This window comes from Ostrea edulis, chromosome 9, assembly GCF_947568905.1.
Source record: "Ostrea edulis chromosome 9, xbOstEdul1.1, whole genome shotgun sequence".
In the NCBI taxonomy this organism is placed as follows: domain Eukaryota; kingdom Metazoa; phylum Mollusca; class Bivalvia; order Ostreida; family Ostreidae; genus Ostrea; species Ostrea edulis.
This window is the reverse complement of record NC_079172.1, coordinates 29624206-29644892: the sequence shown is the minus strand read 5'-3', so window position 1 is coordinate 29644892 and position 20687 is coordinate 29624206. Positions and strand designations below refer to the sequence as shown.

Genomic DNA, 20687 nt, shown 5'->3' with positions numbered 1-20687 from the left:
AATTCGTACCCAGATTTATTAGATAAAATGACAATGTTTTTTTCTCCGGGAGAACTCATACCCAGATCTTTATAATAGAATTGACAAGTTTTTTTTCTTTAGGAGAACTCGTACCCACATTTCTATTTGTTAAAATGACAAAGTTTTTCTTCAGGAGAACTCGTACCCAGATATTGATGGGTACGACTTCTCTTGGAGAACTCGTACCCGGGTACGACTTCTCCAGGATAACTCGTACCCAAATTTCTGGGTACGAGCTCTCCTGGGTACGGGTTCTCCTAGGTACGAGTTCTCCAGAAGTCTTATTTAACTATGAGGACAAAAAACTAGAAATACAGCCATATTTGTGTCTTCCAATTCACAGGAACCTGCGCTCTTATCTTACAAAACTAAGAATAAGTGGGCATCAGTTATATATAGAAACAGGTAGATATTGTAATCCTGTCATTCCTAGAGAAAACATATTTTGCTACCATTGTACATTGTAAGAACAGTGATGAATATGAAAAACATTTTTTACTTGATTTTCCTTCATATAAACAGTAAGGAAACAGTATTCAAAAATATCATAGCATATGATAATCTTGTATCTTGTTTACTGAATCCGCTCAATATTATATCTACAAAGGAAATTTGTTTATATTATCAGATACTCTTTATACCTTAGAAACAAAGGATTATTACAATTATAATACATATACCATGTAACAAAATATATATTTATTCTATACTACATGACTAACAAAACTTATATGTGCTTTGGTGCTAATAAAGAATCGAAATGAATTATTTCTAGACTTGAAATCGAAAGCACTCACGTTGATAAACATTCAAGAAGTACTGAAGAATTGTACTGCTTTTGATAAAATACTGATTCTTGATATTTTCGTAAATGATTTCGTGTTGAATAAAGATAAGTTCAGTTATTTGGATCTGAATTCTCTCCACTACCCTGGTTTGGAATGCACAATCCAGAGCGAAAGTAGAAAATGTCTTCTTTTTTAAAAAAAAATCTCTGAAAAAGGACATACACGAGCTTACACCTACGTTACCTAGTTGTGCTTTTTAAAAATATTGATCTTCAAATGTGTTACTCAGATCCATCGTAGAACCGAAACTGAAAGTGAAAAGCTACAACAGGAAACATATTAGGAGGAAATACAATATTCATCAAAATGGGGGACGTATTGAGCTTAATACCACCCGCCATTATCGACAATTTCTGCTTTCATGCGGTGAAGAAGATTGGAGACGTGTTGTCATCTTACTTTAGTTCCAATGGAAAAGAAACAATGACACTGCACGGATCCAGGTTATTCCTGAGACTTGGCGCTGTGTCAGGTGCCGTGGCTTTGTCAATGGCAGCTTATGGTGCACATGGTAATAATTGCTTGTTTTGTATTCAAAATCGGGTATTATTTGGTTTTCTTAGTGCAATGTGATGAATTGCAGCTTTTATGTGGGACCTGTTTATTCATAGATCACACGTGAAATATGTCCAGGTATTTTACATTGTCCTCCACTAAACGAAATTCCCTCTTGATGCTATTCGTTGGAGACCAAAAAGGAAATTGAGAATTCCGTTGCTAAGCATAGTAGAAGGATCAAGACGCCTTTTACATTGTTTTGAAATTCTTACAAAAAATTCATTGCAGTAGAGTGAAATTTCTGTACAGTACTGCTGCAAGTGCACTATATAAGAGCCTCAATTAACATCCCAACGCTCCTTATATATATATATATATATATATATATATATATATATATATATATATATACATGGCCGTAGGAACCGGGGGGGGGGGGGGGGGGGGGCGTGCCTCCCCAATATTTTTCCCAAAAAAAAATTCATATAGTAAAATCCACATATAGTGTAATGTATAATTATTTTTAAGCAGAAAGTTCATTTAATTCAATGAGACTCAGAGTCAGTCAGTGTGACTGTCCTTTAGCTTAAATAAAAAAAAATTATGACATTTCTTAGGGCGTCATTCAAAAGGTCGTAATCATGAGGTAATGGTTCGGTTCTCTTTCCCAGCTCCGCATCTGGCGTCAAACCTATGATATGTAGTGAAGTCCTGTTCCTTTGCCAAGTGCCCGGCACTAGTGTCGTTTAAAGTCCTTTACCGGTATTTGTTGACGACTCATACGAGTGAAAAAATCTCGCAAGGGACGACTGATCAAAAGGTATCTAATATGTGTGACCTTGACTAACTTTCAAGGTCTAATACTTCATTAGATAGCTTGTTCATAGAAACTTCGTCTTGATACAAAAATGTCTATGCCCAACTGCCCTAATACCAGTTCAACGTATGTATATATTTAAAATCTTTTTGTAAAGCTAATATGATGAATTGTTGACTTTTTTATCATCACAGTTTTTATGGTAAAGGTAAACCCGACAATGTGTGAAGTACTATTTATCAGTGACGTAACACCCCCAATGTGACGTAGTTCTTGACGTGCAACAACTTTTTCAAAGCTTGTAAAGTCTCAGGCTGTCAAGACCTGTTCCATTCTTGGTCCAAGAGTAGACGCTATCACATCAGTGTAAGATCAACCTTCCGCACAATTTTAACTTTGATTATATTTCACAATGTATGCCCAGACGGACGAAAGAAAGGCATTTTTCGAAAAAGTGCACGAAGAAGCAAGGAATGCAGGAAAAAAGGGATGGGGAGCACTAAGTTTTCTTGTTAGACTCAAAGGGCAATTTTTAAAGAAATATACTCTTCCAACAAGCAAACCTAATATCCCAACTTCAAATATTCGAAAAGATGCTGTTTCCTAAGAGCTTTATCCAAATGATGCTCCTTCTGAGCTTATCCCGATTCAAATATATGGTGATGGGAATTGTTTATTCAGAACTATCTCTTTTTTGTGTTTGGACATGAGGACAACTTTAAGGAAATGAGGGTACGAATTGTGTTTGAACTTGTTTCAAACCTGAAGCGCTACACGAATGAAAATACTTTTGTGACCATGTCCAGAAACAAAAGTTCACTTCAATATGTCTTTGAAAGTTCCCTGTCAGAAGAGTGTTTAATTACTGGTGATTTGATTGCTTCGTTACAAAAGGAAACAATAAAAACAACCCAGAACGGTTACTATTCAAGCCTTTTACATATGTTCGTAGCTTCTAACGTTTTGCAGAAACCAATCATGTCGATTTTCCCCGAGGTGCAAAACCCTGGTGTAAACAGACAAGATCATAATCAGCTTATTGTTCCTCTTGACCGTGCTGATGCTAAAGAATATCAGGATGCTATCCACATCATGTGGACTCAAACGATTGCTACAAAAATAGATGGTTGGACACCTAATCATTTTGTTGCCTGTATTCACAAGCATGAGGAACCTCTTTCAAAGCGTTCGAGGTTATCCTTTGAGGATTCTGAACCTCATCGTTCATTTGAACCAAAACAATCACAAGATAGTCCTTCCCCACTCTTGGAGTCTAACACAAATGAGGAGTCTATTGAAACAGGTAAATTGGGGGAAACTGCAAACAAAGAAACAGACAAACATGTTAAGGTTGCTTCCTTTGATTCTTCTTCTTCTTCAGAAGATGATATCTCAGAAATACCAGTTCAAAAGGCCCAGGTTGTACATGAAAAATGGCTTACACCAGAGATCGGTAGTACCCCAAATCAGCCACGGAATATTTTCTTTCCAGCAAAAAAGTTTGGTAAAAAGATGAGATCTTTCAATGCCTCCTGGTTTGATCGGTGGTCTTGGTTACATTATGTAGAAATCAAAGATGTTGTATTCTGTTTTCCTTGCATAAAATCATTTCAGAAGAAGACTCAGTTGTCACAAGAAAGAAAAAGCTTTCATATCAAGTGGTTTTAAAAACTGGAAAAAAGCAACCACAAAATTCGCCGCACACGAGAAAAGTGATTGCCATAAAGAGGCAATGGAAAGGGAGTTTACGATAAAGGAGGAGGTTAAAGATGTTGGAGAATGTCTTTCAAAGACGCACGAAGTCGAGAAGAAGTCTAACAGAGAGAATTTGCTTAAAATCACAAACGTTTTGAAGTTTCTTGCTCGACAAGGAATTGCTCTTCGGGGTGACAAAGACGAGAAAAACTCGAACTTTAATCAACTTCTCATGCTAGAGGCTAAGCGCGATCCCCAGCTTCAGGAATGGATACAACGCAAGACAAATAAGTATGTTGCTCCAGATATACAAAATGAAATTTTGCAGGTGATGGGGTTCCAGGTTTTGCGACAAATTGTTGCTTTCATCAAATCGTCTCAATTCTTTTCAATAAAGGCAGACGAAACACGAGATATTTCCAACAAAGAGCAACTTGTTTTATGCGTTCGATGGGTTGATCAAAATTTTACCGCTCATGAAGATTTATTAGGGATGTACTGTCTTTCTGACATTGGGGCTAATTCAATAACCCTAGCAATTAAAGATGCCCTTTTGAGGTTCGATCTGCCTATCAACAAAGTACGAGGCCAGTGTTATGACATGGCTGCTTCTATGGCTGGTTCAAAGACAGGTGTTGCAACACAAATTCATGCACTTGAACCCAGAGCCCTTTACACACACTCTTATGGTCATGCTCTTAACCTAGCTTGCAGTGATTCTATTAAGGGATGTAAGTTGCTTAGAGACACCCTGGACATTGCAAAGGATATAACAAAGTTGATTAAAGAATCTCCAAGAAGGGAGATGATTTTCAATACATTAAATAATGCCCAAAATCTAGAGAAAACGTCAGCGGGAATAAGGGTTTTCTGTCCCACAAGATGGGCAATAAAAGCCGACACATTTTTGAGCATTTTGTCAAACTATGAAATTCTAAGAAATGTTTGGGATGAAAGCCTCCAATACGTGCGTGAGGTAGAAATGAGAAACAGAATTAGGGGAGTGGCTGCTTATATGTGAAGGTTTGATTTCTTCTTGGTGTGTTTACTGAGTGAAAAACTTTTACGTTATAGTGATAATTTGGCAAGGGCTCTGCAGGCTCCAAATCTCTCGGCGAGTGATGGTCAAAAAATGGCATCAACGACAATGAGTGCTTTGCAAAGTCTCCGAGATGAGACAATCTTCACTCAGTTTTACGAGGAAGTTGTTGAAAAAGCAAAACAGATGAACATCGATGATCCTGTTCTTCCTAGAAAACGCAAAATTCCTCGTAAACTTGATGATGGGACAGCAGCACATACTTTTTCATCGTGTGCAGATATGTATAGGAAAGATTTCTACGAGGCATTAGATCTGCTTTTAACTGGCATAAAATCTAGATTTGACCAACCAGGTTACAAAGCTTATGTTAATCTTGAAAACCTCGTGATTAAGGCTTGCACAGGTCAAACGTTTGAAGAAGAATTCAATTTTGTCACGACCCTATATGATACAGATTTGAAGCCAAAGGATCTTCACTGCCAGCTTATAATGTTAAAGACTGTTTTGCCAAAAGACTTTACGCCAGATATACCAAGTGTGGTTGAATTTTTCAGACATTCAAATGAAAAAAGTCTGTTTGCCGAGATCCTCAAAATTCTCAAACTAATTTTGGTACTTCCTGCAACCAATGTTACCAGTGAGCTCTCATTCAGCGCCTTGAAAAGATTGAAAACATCACTGAGATCAACAATGAGCCAAATACGAATAAACAATTTGCTTTTATTGCATGTTCATAAAAATGAGACTGATGAACTGAATCCAGAAAAAATAGTTGAGGAGTTCGTAAGTGAAAGTGAACACAGACTGGCGATTTTTGGAAAGTTTACCGAGTACTAAATACCTTATGACTCAGAAATGATTGATAACAAAATGATAAAGATATATAAAAAAAAAAAAAAAAAAAAAGATAAAAAAAAAAACCTTAACACCCCCCCCTCCAAAAAAAAAAACAAAAAAAACAAAAAACAAAAAAAAAACTTAAAATTAAAGTTGAGGGGTTTTCTGGGAAACTAATTAGACTCTATGTACATAATTAGATTTATGTACATGACGTACACCTCAATGCTTCCTACGGGCCTGATATATATATATATATCATAGCAACGTAACGCAAGACTGCATACACGAAATATATATATATATGATGTAACCTTCAATATATTTTTTAAAACAAGAATAAAGTGGTGGTATAGGTTCTTTTTATAGTTTATTCATTCCAATCCCAATTCTGGGGGAGTATCTAAAATATAAATATGCATACAATTATTAAGTTTTTGACCAGGTGGACTTGATTTTGTCAGTACAACCTATCATTGGGTCAAATGTTGTCTGACATGTTTCATACCGATTGTTAGACCGTTCTTGGCACACTGATTTTGACTACGGATAACTCCGTTTACCTGATCAGGATATAGGGATCACGGCGGGTGTGACCGGTCGACAGGGGATGCTTACTCCTCCTAGGCACCTGATTCCACATCTGGTGTGTCCAGGGGTCCGTGTTTGTCCAAATATTTATTTTGTATTGCTTATAGGAGTTATGAGATTGATCACTGTTCGTTATTTTCACCTTTCATTAAAAACTCGTGCAATGAATTGCCTCGGCGCAAGTCAAAGTTGCCATAGCTTTGAAACATAAAGTAATTAGAGAGGTAAAGCGTAGTCAGGTTTATATGAGAAATGCTTAGGAATGTCATAACAATTCCTAGCATGGTTATTATTCGATCGTTTTTTGTCAGAGCTTGTCAAATTTTAGTTTTATATTCACAAATGATCAATTACAAATTATCAATTACAACAGCACCAAAATAAATCCTACTTCCCCAAGCAAGATTCTATGAGATGCTTTCTCGCATGGTTTCAGACGAAATATCAGCAAACGATCCTCATCTTTCACCTATCCTATGCTTAGAGGCGATTTCAGATTTGAAGGTTACAACATAATACCGGAATTACCATAGCGTATACTATATATACAAAAAAAAGAGAAAATTAATGAAGAGTCATTTGAGAAACATTTTTCGAGCATATTTACTCATATACTTCACACTTAACAGCTGTAGTAGAAAACGAGAAAATACTAATGTGACATTATCTTCTCGATACAACTATATAGACCTGTAAATTTTCATTGTTACATCATAAAGTGTGAAGTGCACTATTAAAGATACATTTCTGTACAGCACTAGTTATCTTTCTGTTGTTGCAATTCTTGCTGCAACATGGAAATATTAAATCACTTGTTCCGGGTAGGAGTGTTGTCCGATTAGTCTGGATTTTGTGCGAATCTTGCTTATATAGCACCAAAACCAAGATAATTCACAAACACCATTCCAAACATACACATAGAAACTCTCACACCCATACACAAACCACACTGACCTTTCACACTCCTCTCTCCGCCAATCAGTGTCCATCCCGACGAATCTGAAAGGGATGGAATGGCTTACGGTGTTATTTGTGTATATAATGAAAAGATGAATATTATAATGAAATGATATTTTATTAATCATGGGATAATTCATCCTGTTACAAATAGATGAAAATAAAATAAAGTGAAAATATACATATACATGATAACAGAATAATAGTGTCGCCGCTGAACCTCTAGCTGACCCCAACTATCTTATCACCTGGATAGAGTAATGGTCTGTGCGACACATCTACCCTCCTAATTATCATAATTATATATCATTATAATTGTTAAAGGGAAATTTTCTCCCATCTACACTGATATCCTAATGTTGAGTGCCTTCATTATTTCAAAGCCATATATTTAAAACAAAGCTCCTGATGATAGACAGTTATCTTCATACAGAAGTGACCCAGAAATTCTTAGGTCAGAAAGCTTATAAATCTGGCAATGTTTATTATTATGTGATGAAATAACAAATAAAAATCATTGTAAAAAACGCAACCATTCCAGCATGAAACTGAAAAGATAAAACAAAGATCACGCAGTGGATCACACTGGATTTTGTATCATAATGATCATGACACATGCTAGGAGTTATTGAGATTGATCACTGTTCGTTATTTTCACCTTTCATGATGTTGATGCCACCATTAATTTTACTTCTTATATATAATCTAAAATGTATTTGAAACTCCAATGAAATGTACAATTTGAAGACAGTGTATGTTTAGAACTTTAAAAGACTCGTACATTTTACTGTTGAAATTGGGCTTAATAAAAGTATCATTTAAGATAAATATTACATAACTTATATATTCAGGCGAACAAATTGAATTCTTATCCAATCGTATATCAAGTCATCAGCTAGATATTATCATGTCCTTTGAATTTGAAACACTAATCATGCTTATCATTAACGTGTATTTTTTTGTAGCCTTTAATGCTGAAGATGAAAATGGAGAACAGTTGAAAAAGGTCAGTGGAACTGGTATATGTACAGTAGAACACAGTGAATACACTTATAGTGAATCCATGCTTACAACGAAATGATTTTCATTCCATGTAGTTTTAAAGCATATTATAAACTTATTTGATGAAAGGTGAAGATAACGAACATTAATCAAACTCATAACTCCTATAAGGAATACAAAATAGGGAATTGGGCAAACACGGACCACTGGATATATCAGAGGTTGGATCAGGTGCCTAGGAGGAGCAAGCATCCCCTGTTGACCAGTCACACCATGAGCCCTATATTTTGATCAGATAAACAGCGTAGTCCGTAGTCAAAATCAGTGTGCCCAGAACGGCCTAACAATCGGTATGAAACACATCAGACAGCATTTGACCCAATGATAGGTTGTATCTGATATGCAGAACTACTGTTAAAAGGGTACCAATGGTATTTCCCTAAATGGACTTACAGTGTGTAATTTTCAAAAAAAAAATCATTGGTTGTACAGAATGAAAGATTTTGTCCCCTGTACTGGATATTATTTATGGCAATTATCATTCTTTGCAGCTTTATGTGACTCGTGACAATAAATGCTGAGAATGTTTCAGATTACATGCTATGCAGAGTTCTAGAAATCCCTTCCCCACATTTTATGTTAAGTTGAAATTATTGTTTATTTGAAATTTTGTCTTCCACAGTTCATTTAGTAATTTGTGCAGAAACCACACAGAATTTCAAGATTTGTTTTGAAAATCACACCTGCAGTAACTTTGTGGCAAGACCTACAGAAAATAAATGTTCTGGAATTTGCTGGAATTTGATTTTAAAAAGTGAAAGGTGCACTCTGTCTAGGTCAAACTGCAACTGCAAAATTAAACCAAAATTATATTGCTGGTGATCTGTCCAGCGATTGACAAGTACCCTGTCTTTACGTTTTTCACTTTAAGACCATGACAGTATACCAGCGGTATAATTGTCACTCTGAATAGAGAATGTGAACTATTCTAATCCCACCTCTAGCAAACAAAATATGAGGTTGAGTTTATAAACGAAGCACCTTGTCGATTTCCATATCTAGTGAGTTAATGAACTAGAAGGATCAATTCTAATAATTTTGGAGGTCAACAGGGGCTTTAACTGCATTTCCGTTTTTCATTGACTGACGAAACGTTCTGAAAATTTCTAATAGTATACAAATGACCCCATTCATTTTGAGGCCAAAGGTAACTGGACTTGTATCTTAAAAAGAACGTATAAGACATAGACGTTTTAAAGTGCAGTACTGTTTCATTGCATGTCGAAATAATCAAACTTGCATCAATAGTGAGTGTATCTATCTATATGCCAGTAAATGATGTAGCTGATATTTAATTTCCTTTTCAAAAATTCAATTGAATTAACTTACGCCATTGATGAAAATATGAATTAAGAATTACCACTAGTGATTATGCCGTCAAAGGTCAAGCAAATTTAACAGTTTCTGGGCTTTTAGTGATTTTCTTTGGGATAATGACGATCCCTGTTGATTTTATAGTTTTTCAAATATACCTAGTTTTGGATGTCCCCAGGGTGGGTGATAAAATGTCATTGTAGGACATGTTATATATAGTTTGTTTATTTTTCTTATAGATTTATAAAACCGGACATAAAGTGCACTTAGTGCAGTCTGTAGCACTTGTGTGCTCTCCTTTGTGTAACAGACCAAATCTGGTAAGTTCTCTGTGTAACAGACCTTATCTGATAAGTTCTCTGTGTAACAGACCATATCTGATAAGTTCTCTGTGTAACAGACCATATCTGATAAGTTCTTTGTGTAACAGACCGTATCTGGTAAGTTCTCTGTGTAACAGACCATATCTGGTAAGTTATCTGTGTAACATACCATATCTGGTAAGTTCTCTGTGTAACAGACCATATCTGGTAAGTTCTCTGTGTAACATACCATATCTGATAAGTTCTACTTTGTGTAACATACCATATTTGGTAAGTTCTCTGTGTAACAGACTATATCTGGTAAGTTCTCTGTGTAACAGACCAAATCTGATCGGTTCTTCTCTGTGTAAGAGACTATGTATCATTGATATTATGTGTACAAGCTTAAAACTGTTGAAACCAAGATAACAAGTTTCCATGTGCTAGCAATCCATATGATGCTGCTTAAGTTATTCTGAGGACTTTACCTAAAACATCGGATATATACGTACAGTGAAACCACATTTATAATGAACTTGATTATTGTGACTATCTGGCTACAAGAGAATTCCCTGTATAGTACGATTTGATTACAGATTATTTTCAGTGTCTGTATTGTAACAAACAATGTAAATATTGAACTCTGTGTTTTCTGTTGTAGACCGGGGGATTGTTTACGGTGGGAATCCTTCTTTTTTCTGGCAGTTGCTATGCCCATGCTTTGACGGGGGACACCAAAATTCGATACATTATCCCATATGGAAGATATGCACTTATTCTTGCCTGGATAAGCATGCTGTTCTAATGAGGACTCCCGCATATCCTTGATACTCCCGCATAATTCTCACCTATGGTGCTAGGGGCCCATTGGATTGGATTTCATTATTTTTTTTATGTATGGCATATATAAAATTTCACATAATATTACTCTTTGTATAATGATATATATCAAATGTTTGTTAAGAAGTATTATTCAGTCATCAATGACAGATTGTGATATGATGTGAATTGTGTCGGAAAGAAAAACTGTCAAAATATTTCATGTATTTCTTGCATTGAAATAATAATTGATATGTTTGATCAAGAAACTATTTCTTATCCTACTAGTATATGACCAAATGACTTTTTTTTAACCTAAAAACAAACGGGGGTCATCCTTAAGTTATGGAGACTTTTCATAATATTAAAGCTGAAATAATGTTTGGGACATCATCAGGAAACAATTTCTTACCACATTGACCTAATGATCTTAATCTTTTGACCCCAGCAAAACTGGGGATCATACTTCAATCACATGAAATGTGATTGGCAAAACTCTAATTTACTCCTGAAACCTTTTTTGTCCATATTCGAGCCTTTGTAAACTCCTTATTTAAGGTTTCATTGTTTAGACTCAAACCCCACTTGAAATATCTGGAAACTGTTTTTCACGATATAACATATGGAGATGTCCATGTGACTCGGAGACTCCTCGGTCCTCACGTGAAGTTTCATTCCCAAAGCTTGAACAGTATTTGAGAAAACATCTGGAAATAATTTCTTCCCAAGTGACCCAGTGACCTTGACGTTTGGACCACATAAAGTATTAGGGTAATCCTAAAGTTATGGAGGCTCTTCATTTGAAGTCTTATTCATATTATTAAACGGTACCAAAGTTGTTATTTAGATACCATCTCTTACATTATGTGAGAATCTTGACCTCTTTAACTAAAAAAAAACACCAGAGATCATTCTTTGGATTTGGTGACTGTTCGAGTGAATCTTCATTACTAAAGCTCATACAATACAAAAATTATCATCTGGAAGCCTTGGTGCTGCAGACAGATGGACAGACAAAAATGTGTATTTATTTCAGCCTTTTCAATTTAGTTGATCATCAGATGGCCCACTACTGTCAAACATTTGGGACAAGGTTCAAGTTCATATTGACCATCTCATTTTCTACATTTCATTTGTTCCATTTAGTTTTTGTAGTTATTATTTTTAGACTGGCTTTTGCTAGAAGCAAAGTATTTGCTGTAGACCCACAAATCATCAGCCATTCTCTAAATAAACCACAAAATCAAACAGCTGCAACTTTCATTATACAAAATAGCAACAATGAGAGACGATATTCTATTAATTGTATGGATGATATTGAGGCTTTTAATTGGGAATAAAACGAGATGGAAATATAAATTAATTTCAGATTTTTTTAAATCACAAAGACTTATGCATGCGTATGAATATTATCGAACTACTTTATATATATTGAGTTGTTTTTTCAAAGAACTTAAAATAAGTCAAGAAATGGACTCTATCTGAAAAATACTAAGTCCGAATACTCTTTCCGTATATTGTATGTATTTAAGTGATTTCGTGGTGTAGTGGTCAGCGTGGAGCTGTTAAATGGGATACGTCCTTTTGTCTATATGATGTTTGTTTGGGGTGTTTTTTTATTTTATCTATAATATAAATGTAAAATTGAGATTTGCTAGATATATATTTCTTTCATTTACTAGTAAATAAAATATGTAGTCATTAACTCATTATAGTATTGGTATTTAATAAATCCCTTTAAAGCTACTATTAATCTTATTCTGATCGAGACTATTGTAGTAATTAGGGATATACGGAACGTGGATATCGGCCTGGATAGCTCAGTTGTTAGAGCACCTGACTAGTAATGCAGGGGTCCCGGGTTCGATTACCGGTCCAGCCAAAAGTTTTCACTCTCCTATACTACAGTTGACCACCCTTAGTCTTGCAGGTGAAGGTCCTGTCAAGGACGAAAAGAATCTGGATTATGTGTCTTCGAGGACGAAGACTATTTAAGGAGGGAGGAATGTAGTAATTAGGGCTACACGGACCGTGGATATCGGCCTGGATAGCTCAGTGGTTAGAGCACCTGACTAGTAATGTAGGGGTCCCGGGTTCAATTCCCGGTCCAGTCAAAGAATTTCTCCTCTCTCCTATACTACACTTTAATTTAGAATGTAAACAGTCATAAGTAACCCTTCACTATGTGGTTAATGCTAAATGCGGAAACATTTCGCATGCCTTGAGAGTATATTTGAGGGTAGATGGATATACACCATTCTCTACCCAGAGTTTTTACAGAAATCTTGTAAAAGTTTCTGATATCCGACATTTATGTTTTGGAGTAAATATTTAGTGATATTATGAAATGTGTATTTGGTGCAATTAAATAGATGCTTACTGTAAATTATCTAAAATCGCCGTTATCTGATTTGGAACTACTTCGTAGTATGCGTATGAATGTAGGACATTCACGTGGTGGAGATTTAAATGTAAACAAGGAATCAAAAGTAAGAAAGGCTGTAAAAATACGATAAAACTTGTAAAATAAGAGAAAAAAAAACCCAGCTAAATGGTAAACATGTACTTATCAAAGTACCAGTGGGATATGAAAAGAGTATCACCTGTTGTCAGTACTTTTAAAGGGAATGGAAAACGAGAATGATTGTTTATATCATGTGATCATATTGTCACGTGATTCCAAGCGTTGACAGAGGTGCATGTGAAGCCTGCGTAACGCGCCTTCCGGTGAGAGAATGGGATATACATTAGATGAAGACAGCCAAAAATGTTACATATACAGATTAAATATGTCAGAAAGAAGTAAATCGTGTCCTATAAGATATATCTCAACATCTACAGGGATATCGGTTCCATTTGTGTTTCAGGAAAATCTCACAATGTGCATTTTGTAATGACAGGAAAGGTTTGTATTGTGAAAATGTGAAGATAAGAAAGTGATGAATATCATAACTAAGATAAAGGAGTTAACATGGACTCTTGGACATACCAGAAGTGTGCTCAGGTGTCTAGGAGGAGTAAGTGTCCCATGTTGACTGGTCACACCCGCAGTCAGCTCTACATCTTGATAGATAAAGTGAGCAATCTTTAGTCAAATCAGAAATTAAACAAAGGCCTAACAATCGGTGTGAAACAAACGAGACAGCATTTGACACAATGACACATTGTCTTGGTAAATCATATCGTTATAACAACCATACAATTTGAGAAATTCTGACTTTAAACGAGACTTTTAAAAGCCCAGTAACATCAATCCATTTGTCAGTAGCCTTCTTGAATTTAAAAACTGATCATACGCAGAACAACCTCTTTCGTATAGAAACCATTGAGCGACAAAAACATCATATGCAGATGATAATGGAATGAAAAGTTGAAGACAACGAATATCAATCTCATATCTCCTACAAAGAATACAAAATTAAGAGGTGGGTGAATACGGATCCCTGGAGGTGAGAACTGATCACTAGGAGGAGTAAGCATCCCCTATCGACCGGTCACACCCGTTATTATCCTTATATTTCGATCAGGTAAACGGAGTTATCTGCAGTCACAATCAGTGTGTAAAGAACGGCCTGACAATTGGTATGTAATACATTAGACAGCATTTGACCCAATGAAGGATTACATTGGCAATCTAGATCGTTATAATGACCATAGATTTTGTGAAATGCTCACTTCCTCGATTTAAAAACTGATCATTCGCAGAGCAACTTCTTGCGTATCGAATCAGTTGGGAGACATAAACACCACATGCAAATGATGATGGAATATTGGTACGTAAACCTGGGACGTAGACGATGCAAAAGCTCAAGTCACCCTGTTTGTAATAAAGTTGTGTTGTTAGTTTGCCGTTAATATCTATGTTCGATAAAATATATAAGTATGAATGAGATGTGGAAGACTATATGGTGTCTTTTATTTCGCGTTGACATGCATATAACGGGTCGACATTTGAATAAAAAATGATTATCGTCGATCTACATAAATCTCGAATTGAAGACCACATAAAGAGATTTTTTGTTTTCATGTAGAAGCTTCTGAATACCTTCTGCCTTGTGAAAAATATAAGCAAAAAGATCGTCTTAAAAGGACCACAATTCGTGTCCATGGAAAGTCCAACAGACTGTTGGAAAATGTGATCACCAAAGACTACAAAGACATTGTCAATGATTTCCGTATTTAATCTATCATCGACTTCAGGGTACTTGTGCGTAGAATCAGAGTGTTGTTTAACAAAGGAAGATTTGGAATGACTGGTCACTAGGTATGAATATTTCCTTTTCCCATTTCTAATGAAGAAGCGACTGTCTGTGATGTCAAAATGTTTAGTCTGTAATTTATCGTAAGGAATGATCGTATACAGTTTTGAAATGTCAAACGTTTTGATTTGAGAACTTAGCGATTTCATACTAAAAGTTGTTTAAGATATTTTAGAATCTACATTTGATTTATAGCACTTCTGGCATATGTTGTAGACAACTTCCTTGACTGCGTTTACTGTGATGCTTCCTATATTGACGTCCAGGTCCTCTTCCGTCATAGAAATGTTGGATAGAGCTGGTGGATCTGGGCAGTTTATGATTTTCTGGAAGTGCTCTCTGCACCTCTGCTGTGATAGGTGTTCCGTCCTCTACCTAAACTGGTATGCCTTGGTGTCCTAGCAGCTTCTTGTTAATCATATAGATGTACACTGTCTTCATATCCTTCATCTTTTCTGCTGTCTCGGTATCTTCAGCAAGCATCTCGGTGTAGAGGCGTTTATCTTTACCCGCAGACGACTTTTTATTTTTTATTTTTATCTTTCTCTCTGTGCTAGGCTGCTATTCTTTTTTTAGTCTGGGTGACTTTTTATCTAGCAGTTTCTTCTTGATCTGTTTTTTCTCCTCAATGACTATCAATGTGTTAACAATCATCCATTCAAATTTTACACTTTTCTTATAACCTATTGCCCCGTTCTATTTGGAACGTGTGGACCTTGGAAGATTAGCGCAGACAGTAAACGAGACGAAGAACTACAACCTGAACCTACTAGGGGACGAAAACAGGAAAACAAAGACTGAGTACCGGAGTCGTGTGAGGAAGGCAAGATGGTGTCCATCAGGGAGTTCCCTCATTATAGCTACGAAACATTCCAATATGTGGCTGAAGTGGACACTCATCAACGAAGGCCTGCTGTGTATGAGAATGAATTCCAAGTGTGTCAAGGTATCAGTCATTGTGGTCTATGCACCAATTGACAACGCTGATGAGGAAACCAAGGGACAGTTCTACAGTGTGACATACTAAGACACGGTGTTCTTCTACTGAGGGGGGGGGGGGGGGTGTCAACACAAGAGTTGGTAGTACGGTAACAACGAGAACAAGGAGAGAGTCATGGGGAGACGTGGATTATGAAACATCACTGACAAAACGGTGAACGACTCATAGACCTCTGTGAAGAAAATGACCTTGTCATCGGCGGTATTCTTTGCACTCACAAAACCACCCACAAGCTGACCTGGACATCTCCTGATGGAAATGCGAAGAGCTAAATTGACCACATCACTATTAACGGAAAATTACTTGTTTGTTTTACGTCTCGTCCAGAATTTTTCAATTATATTGAGAAATCACCAGCTGTAGGTGAAGTATCGCAATATGTTTAGCGTTTACGGCCATAGTAGTGAAGGTTCTCTATTGGCCCAACGCCTGTCGCGACATGAGACCTCCGTTTTTAAGGTCATATCCGAAAGGCCCTTGATTCTTACTTCTAAATACCGGCCGAAGGAGCGATCACTACTTATGTTAACGTCTTAGGTTTGACGTGGCCATGGCACGGGCGAGGCTGGGACTCACGACCTCCCGGTTACCAAGCGTACGCTCAACCACTGAGTTACCGGTACGGAAAGTGGAGGCGATCACTATAAGATGTACGTGCTATGCAACACGCAGATGTTGGTAGTGACCATGAACTATTAATAGCTAAGCTGGGGAGGGTCAAACTTTGGAACAGTCAGAACCTGCGCTTTGATGATGCCAAGCTGAAAGATTCAACAAGAAAAAATAAATATTTGCGTCATTCTGAAAAAATCGTTTCAATGTTCTCCATGATAAAACAGCACTGCCCATAGATCGTAGATCGTAAACGTAGACTTAAATGTGAACGTAGCACGTACGACCGTTTCACTAAAAGTTACGATTTGCGATTTACTATCAGTTTTGATCGTAACCCTACGAGTGGTCTAGGGTTATCGTAAGTGTTCCTACATGCACGTAAATGAGCAATATGGCCGCCATGCTCGCCCTGCCTGAGATCATTTTGTGGTAATATTTACCTGACCGAGTTTGTTTATACTTTGTAGGAAGAAAACAATCACAATGACTTGCAGTCTGCTTTTGCACAAAAAGTATTCTACAATCCGAGCCCGAATCTTAAATCAATTAGAGTTGTCCTTCTTTGTTACGCACAACCACAAAAATGTCAGTCTCACAGGGGTCAAGTCCGTTTTGAGCCCGGGCTCTGTGATACCACAAATAGAGTAAATTCATTGTATCACAAAGTTCGGGTCCAAAACGGGCCTAGCCCTTGTTACCAGTTTGCTGAAATAAATATAAAGACAATGCAAGAATTCATATTTTAAAAAGTGAGGGGGGGGGTTGTTAGTCAATATATCAAACTTTGCATGTAATAATAACGAGAACAGATATGGGGGGGGGGGGGGGGGGGGGGGGGGGGGGGGTATAGCTACATATGCCTGCATCGCCGTTATATCACATGTATATTTAACATTAGAGAGGATCCAAGACATTATTATTCTCATGTTCAGAAATTAAATTTCTTTAGAAACAGTTGATTTAATGATCTGAGACGTTGCGATTCGACGTACTCAGCTTTTTCCCCCCGTCAGATCAATACCTTTGATGCAACTGACTAACTGCATAATACATGCACATTTTAAGGAAAATATAATAATAAAATGATTTGGTAATGGGAGAGGGGTTAAAATCCCAATTTTGCAAGTGGATCGTTTCTGTAGTTTTATGAAGGTCGTTAGAAATTAAACATACAGACCAGACCTATATGTATACACAGACAAGGGAAGGGTCATTATCGGACCCTTGGGGTTCCGACCCCTTTTTATAAAGTGCACTCCCGTGGGGATCCGGGTTAGAATAGGTCCTCAGTACCTCTTGCTTATCGAAGGAGGCGACTAAATGAGGCGGTCCTTCGGATGAGACTGCAAACACTGAGGTCCCGTGTCACAGCAGGTGTACCATGAAAAAGATCCCTCCCTGCCCAATGGCCGTAAGCGCCGAGTATAGGCCTAAATTTTATAGCCCTTCACCGGCAATGGTGACGTCTCCATATTAGTGAAAATTTACGAGAGGGAAGTTAAACAATATAAAAATCAATCATGATAAAGTGTAATATCAATAATAATTTTTAATAAATGATCTAGATTATACATCATCACGTAAAGACGAAAGTTAGCATATGCTTACATGCCTAAACGGAAAAAAATATATATAAAAGACAAACGCATGGGGAAAATAAATTTCAAGTCATTTTAGGGACAAATTGAGCCCATGATTTGTTTGAAATTTATACAAATAAGTGAATAGATATGTCATTAGTGTTACAGCTTATTTTACAACAATGATTAAACGCCGGAGTACGTACATATCCATGGTTTGATGTAGGATAAAATTTCCTATTCTTGTGTGCAATTTTATTTTCATTTTATTATTTCCTTTTATCAATATAATTTCATTTTCTTATTCATTTTTTTAAAAATCCGTTGAACATAGTTTACTTATTGACGGAAATTTGGCTCACATGAGCAGATCGATACATGGCATTTAAAATTCTAAAATGTAAATCTTTTATGTTATTTCTTATATCACCTCCACCCTCATTTTAGTTACATGAAAGTCAATAAAAATTATTCTATCAATTGTTTAAACATTCTAGGAATTTTCTTTACGTTACACTAGAGATCGGGCTCAAAATTTCCATTATTTTTGTTGACAACTTGCATGGGTTACTGCAGACGATAAGGATATGTTTAAAACCATGAGGAAATAATGAATGAATATTTCTTTCCATGGTAGGATTAATTTTAAATCTACCTCCATAGAGAAAAGAGTTCTAGAAAGTCAGACGTAAATCGCAATCGTAAGTGTTACGACTACGTTAGGTTTCGTGAAACGCTCGTATACGTGCGAGTCAAATGATCTTAAACGTAATCGTACATTTACGATCTACGATCGCTTAGTGAAACGGCCGCCAGCTGCTATCGGACTGAAGGTGTCTTGTTCTTCACCAATGGCCAACACATTCGGTAAATTTAGCTAAACTTCGCATGACATATTTACTTTCTCCAACTAACATTTTCATGTCCATAAAAGGAAAAGTATCTTATAAAAATTATAGCCAAAATTTTATTTCTTGTTTATGAATTTTATTGACAAGGTAAGATATAAAGAATTCATTCAAAAGCTTCTACATGAGAAGAAAACATCTCTGTTGTGACCATTTACTCGACAGTTATATATATCGACGACGTTTTATCTATTATTTCATTCATTTGTGGATTCGATATAAATATCCCAGTGAACTCGAAATAAAAAACAACAAAGTGTCATCCACATCTGCTTCATACTTGAATATTTCATTGAACATAGATGTTAACGGGAAATTAACTACTCAACTTTATGACAAACAGGATGACCTCTCCATCGTCAATGTCCCATAATTACGTAGCAATATTCTATTATCACTTGCATATGGTGTTTATGTTTCTGACCTGATTCGATACGCAAGATCTTATTCTGCATATGGTCACTTTTTAAATCGAGGCAGGCTACTGACAAATAAGTTGATGTTACATAGGTTTTAAAGTAAGCATTTCACAAATTTTTTGGTCGTTGAAATGACATTGGGTAAAATGCTGTCCGACATGTTTCATACCAAATGAGGTCGCTCTTTGCACACTGATTTCGACTATGGGTTACTCCGTTTACCCGATCGAGATACAGAGCTTAAGTCGATTGTGACCGATCGAGATACAGGATGCCTGCTCCTCCTAATCACCTGATCCCATCTCTGGTATCTCCAGGGATCCGTGTTAACCCCACTCTTCATTTTGTATTCTTTCTAGAAGTTGAGACTCGTCACTGTTCGTTATCTTCACCTTTTCATTATCACCATATTCTCTTACTCCTCCACACGACTCTTTATGTGGAAAAGTGTTTCTATGCAGAAATTACGTCCTTGAAATTTGCACACACTAGTATTTAAATATCTCTTGACACGACTGCGGCGTTCTGTCCAATGGGTAAAGAAGTCTGCAGGTACAAAATTTGCAGAACACTTGATTATGCTTCCAAGCAGAGAATATGCGCACATGCATCTAATAATCCTGTTTCTATGCTTAGTATGAAATTTTTGTACAGATCTCAGAGAGCCTCGGTTCCTACTTGTAGACATGGCAACCCATTAGCTGCTCTCGTTTTTATTTGGCTGAGGAAGGGGATAATCTTATATGTGTCCTTCTGTCAAACATCGTGCTCATCCCATTTCAGAGCTTGCGCAATAAATCTAAACTATGATTTGCTCCATCGTCGCAAACCTTGACTCTGATTTTACTCCAAACTAGACGTGATACGAGAATAGATTGGAAACACCCATGGTCTACCGACTAAAAAGTAATGGTAAAGTTTGTTAACTGTGGCTTGCTCTCGTTAAAATGTAAACAATAACTTCTGAAATATAGTATTGTTTACATTTTGTAAAGGGAGAGCTTTGTGATTTGTTTACCTGTCTCTTCACATGTTAGTATGAAATGCACATGCGATACTGGTTTTATTTAAACAAAACACGTATTACATGATGGAAAACATAA

The 20687-nt window shown here is 36.5% G+C and overlaps 1 protein-coding gene across 3 annotated transcripts; it reads left to right on the top strand.

Moving 5' to 3' along the window:
• The first annotated feature begins 94 nt into the window (after positions 1–94).
• Positions 95–12550, top strand: LOC125658976 (transmembrane protein 256 homolog). 3 transcript variants are annotated; one of them, XM_048890458.2, is made up of 4 exons: positions 95–1380; positions 8272–8312; positions 9922–10002; positions 10646–12550. In XM_048890458.2, exons 1-4 carry the CDS (start codon positions 1176–1178, stop codon positions 10787–10789), a joined length of 471 nt encoding a protein of 156 aa, XP_048746415.1. In that variant the 5' UTR covers positions 95–1175; the 3' UTR covers positions 10790–12550. The 3 variants fall into 3 exon arrangements, with proteins under 3 accessions (XP_048746415.1, XP_056006110.1, XP_056006109.1); XM_056150135.1 differs by having other exon boundaries at positions 9922–9981; positions 10315–10714; XM_056150134.1 differs by having other exon boundaries at positions 9922–12550.
• The last annotated feature ends 8137 nt before the right edge of the window (positions 12551–20687 follow it).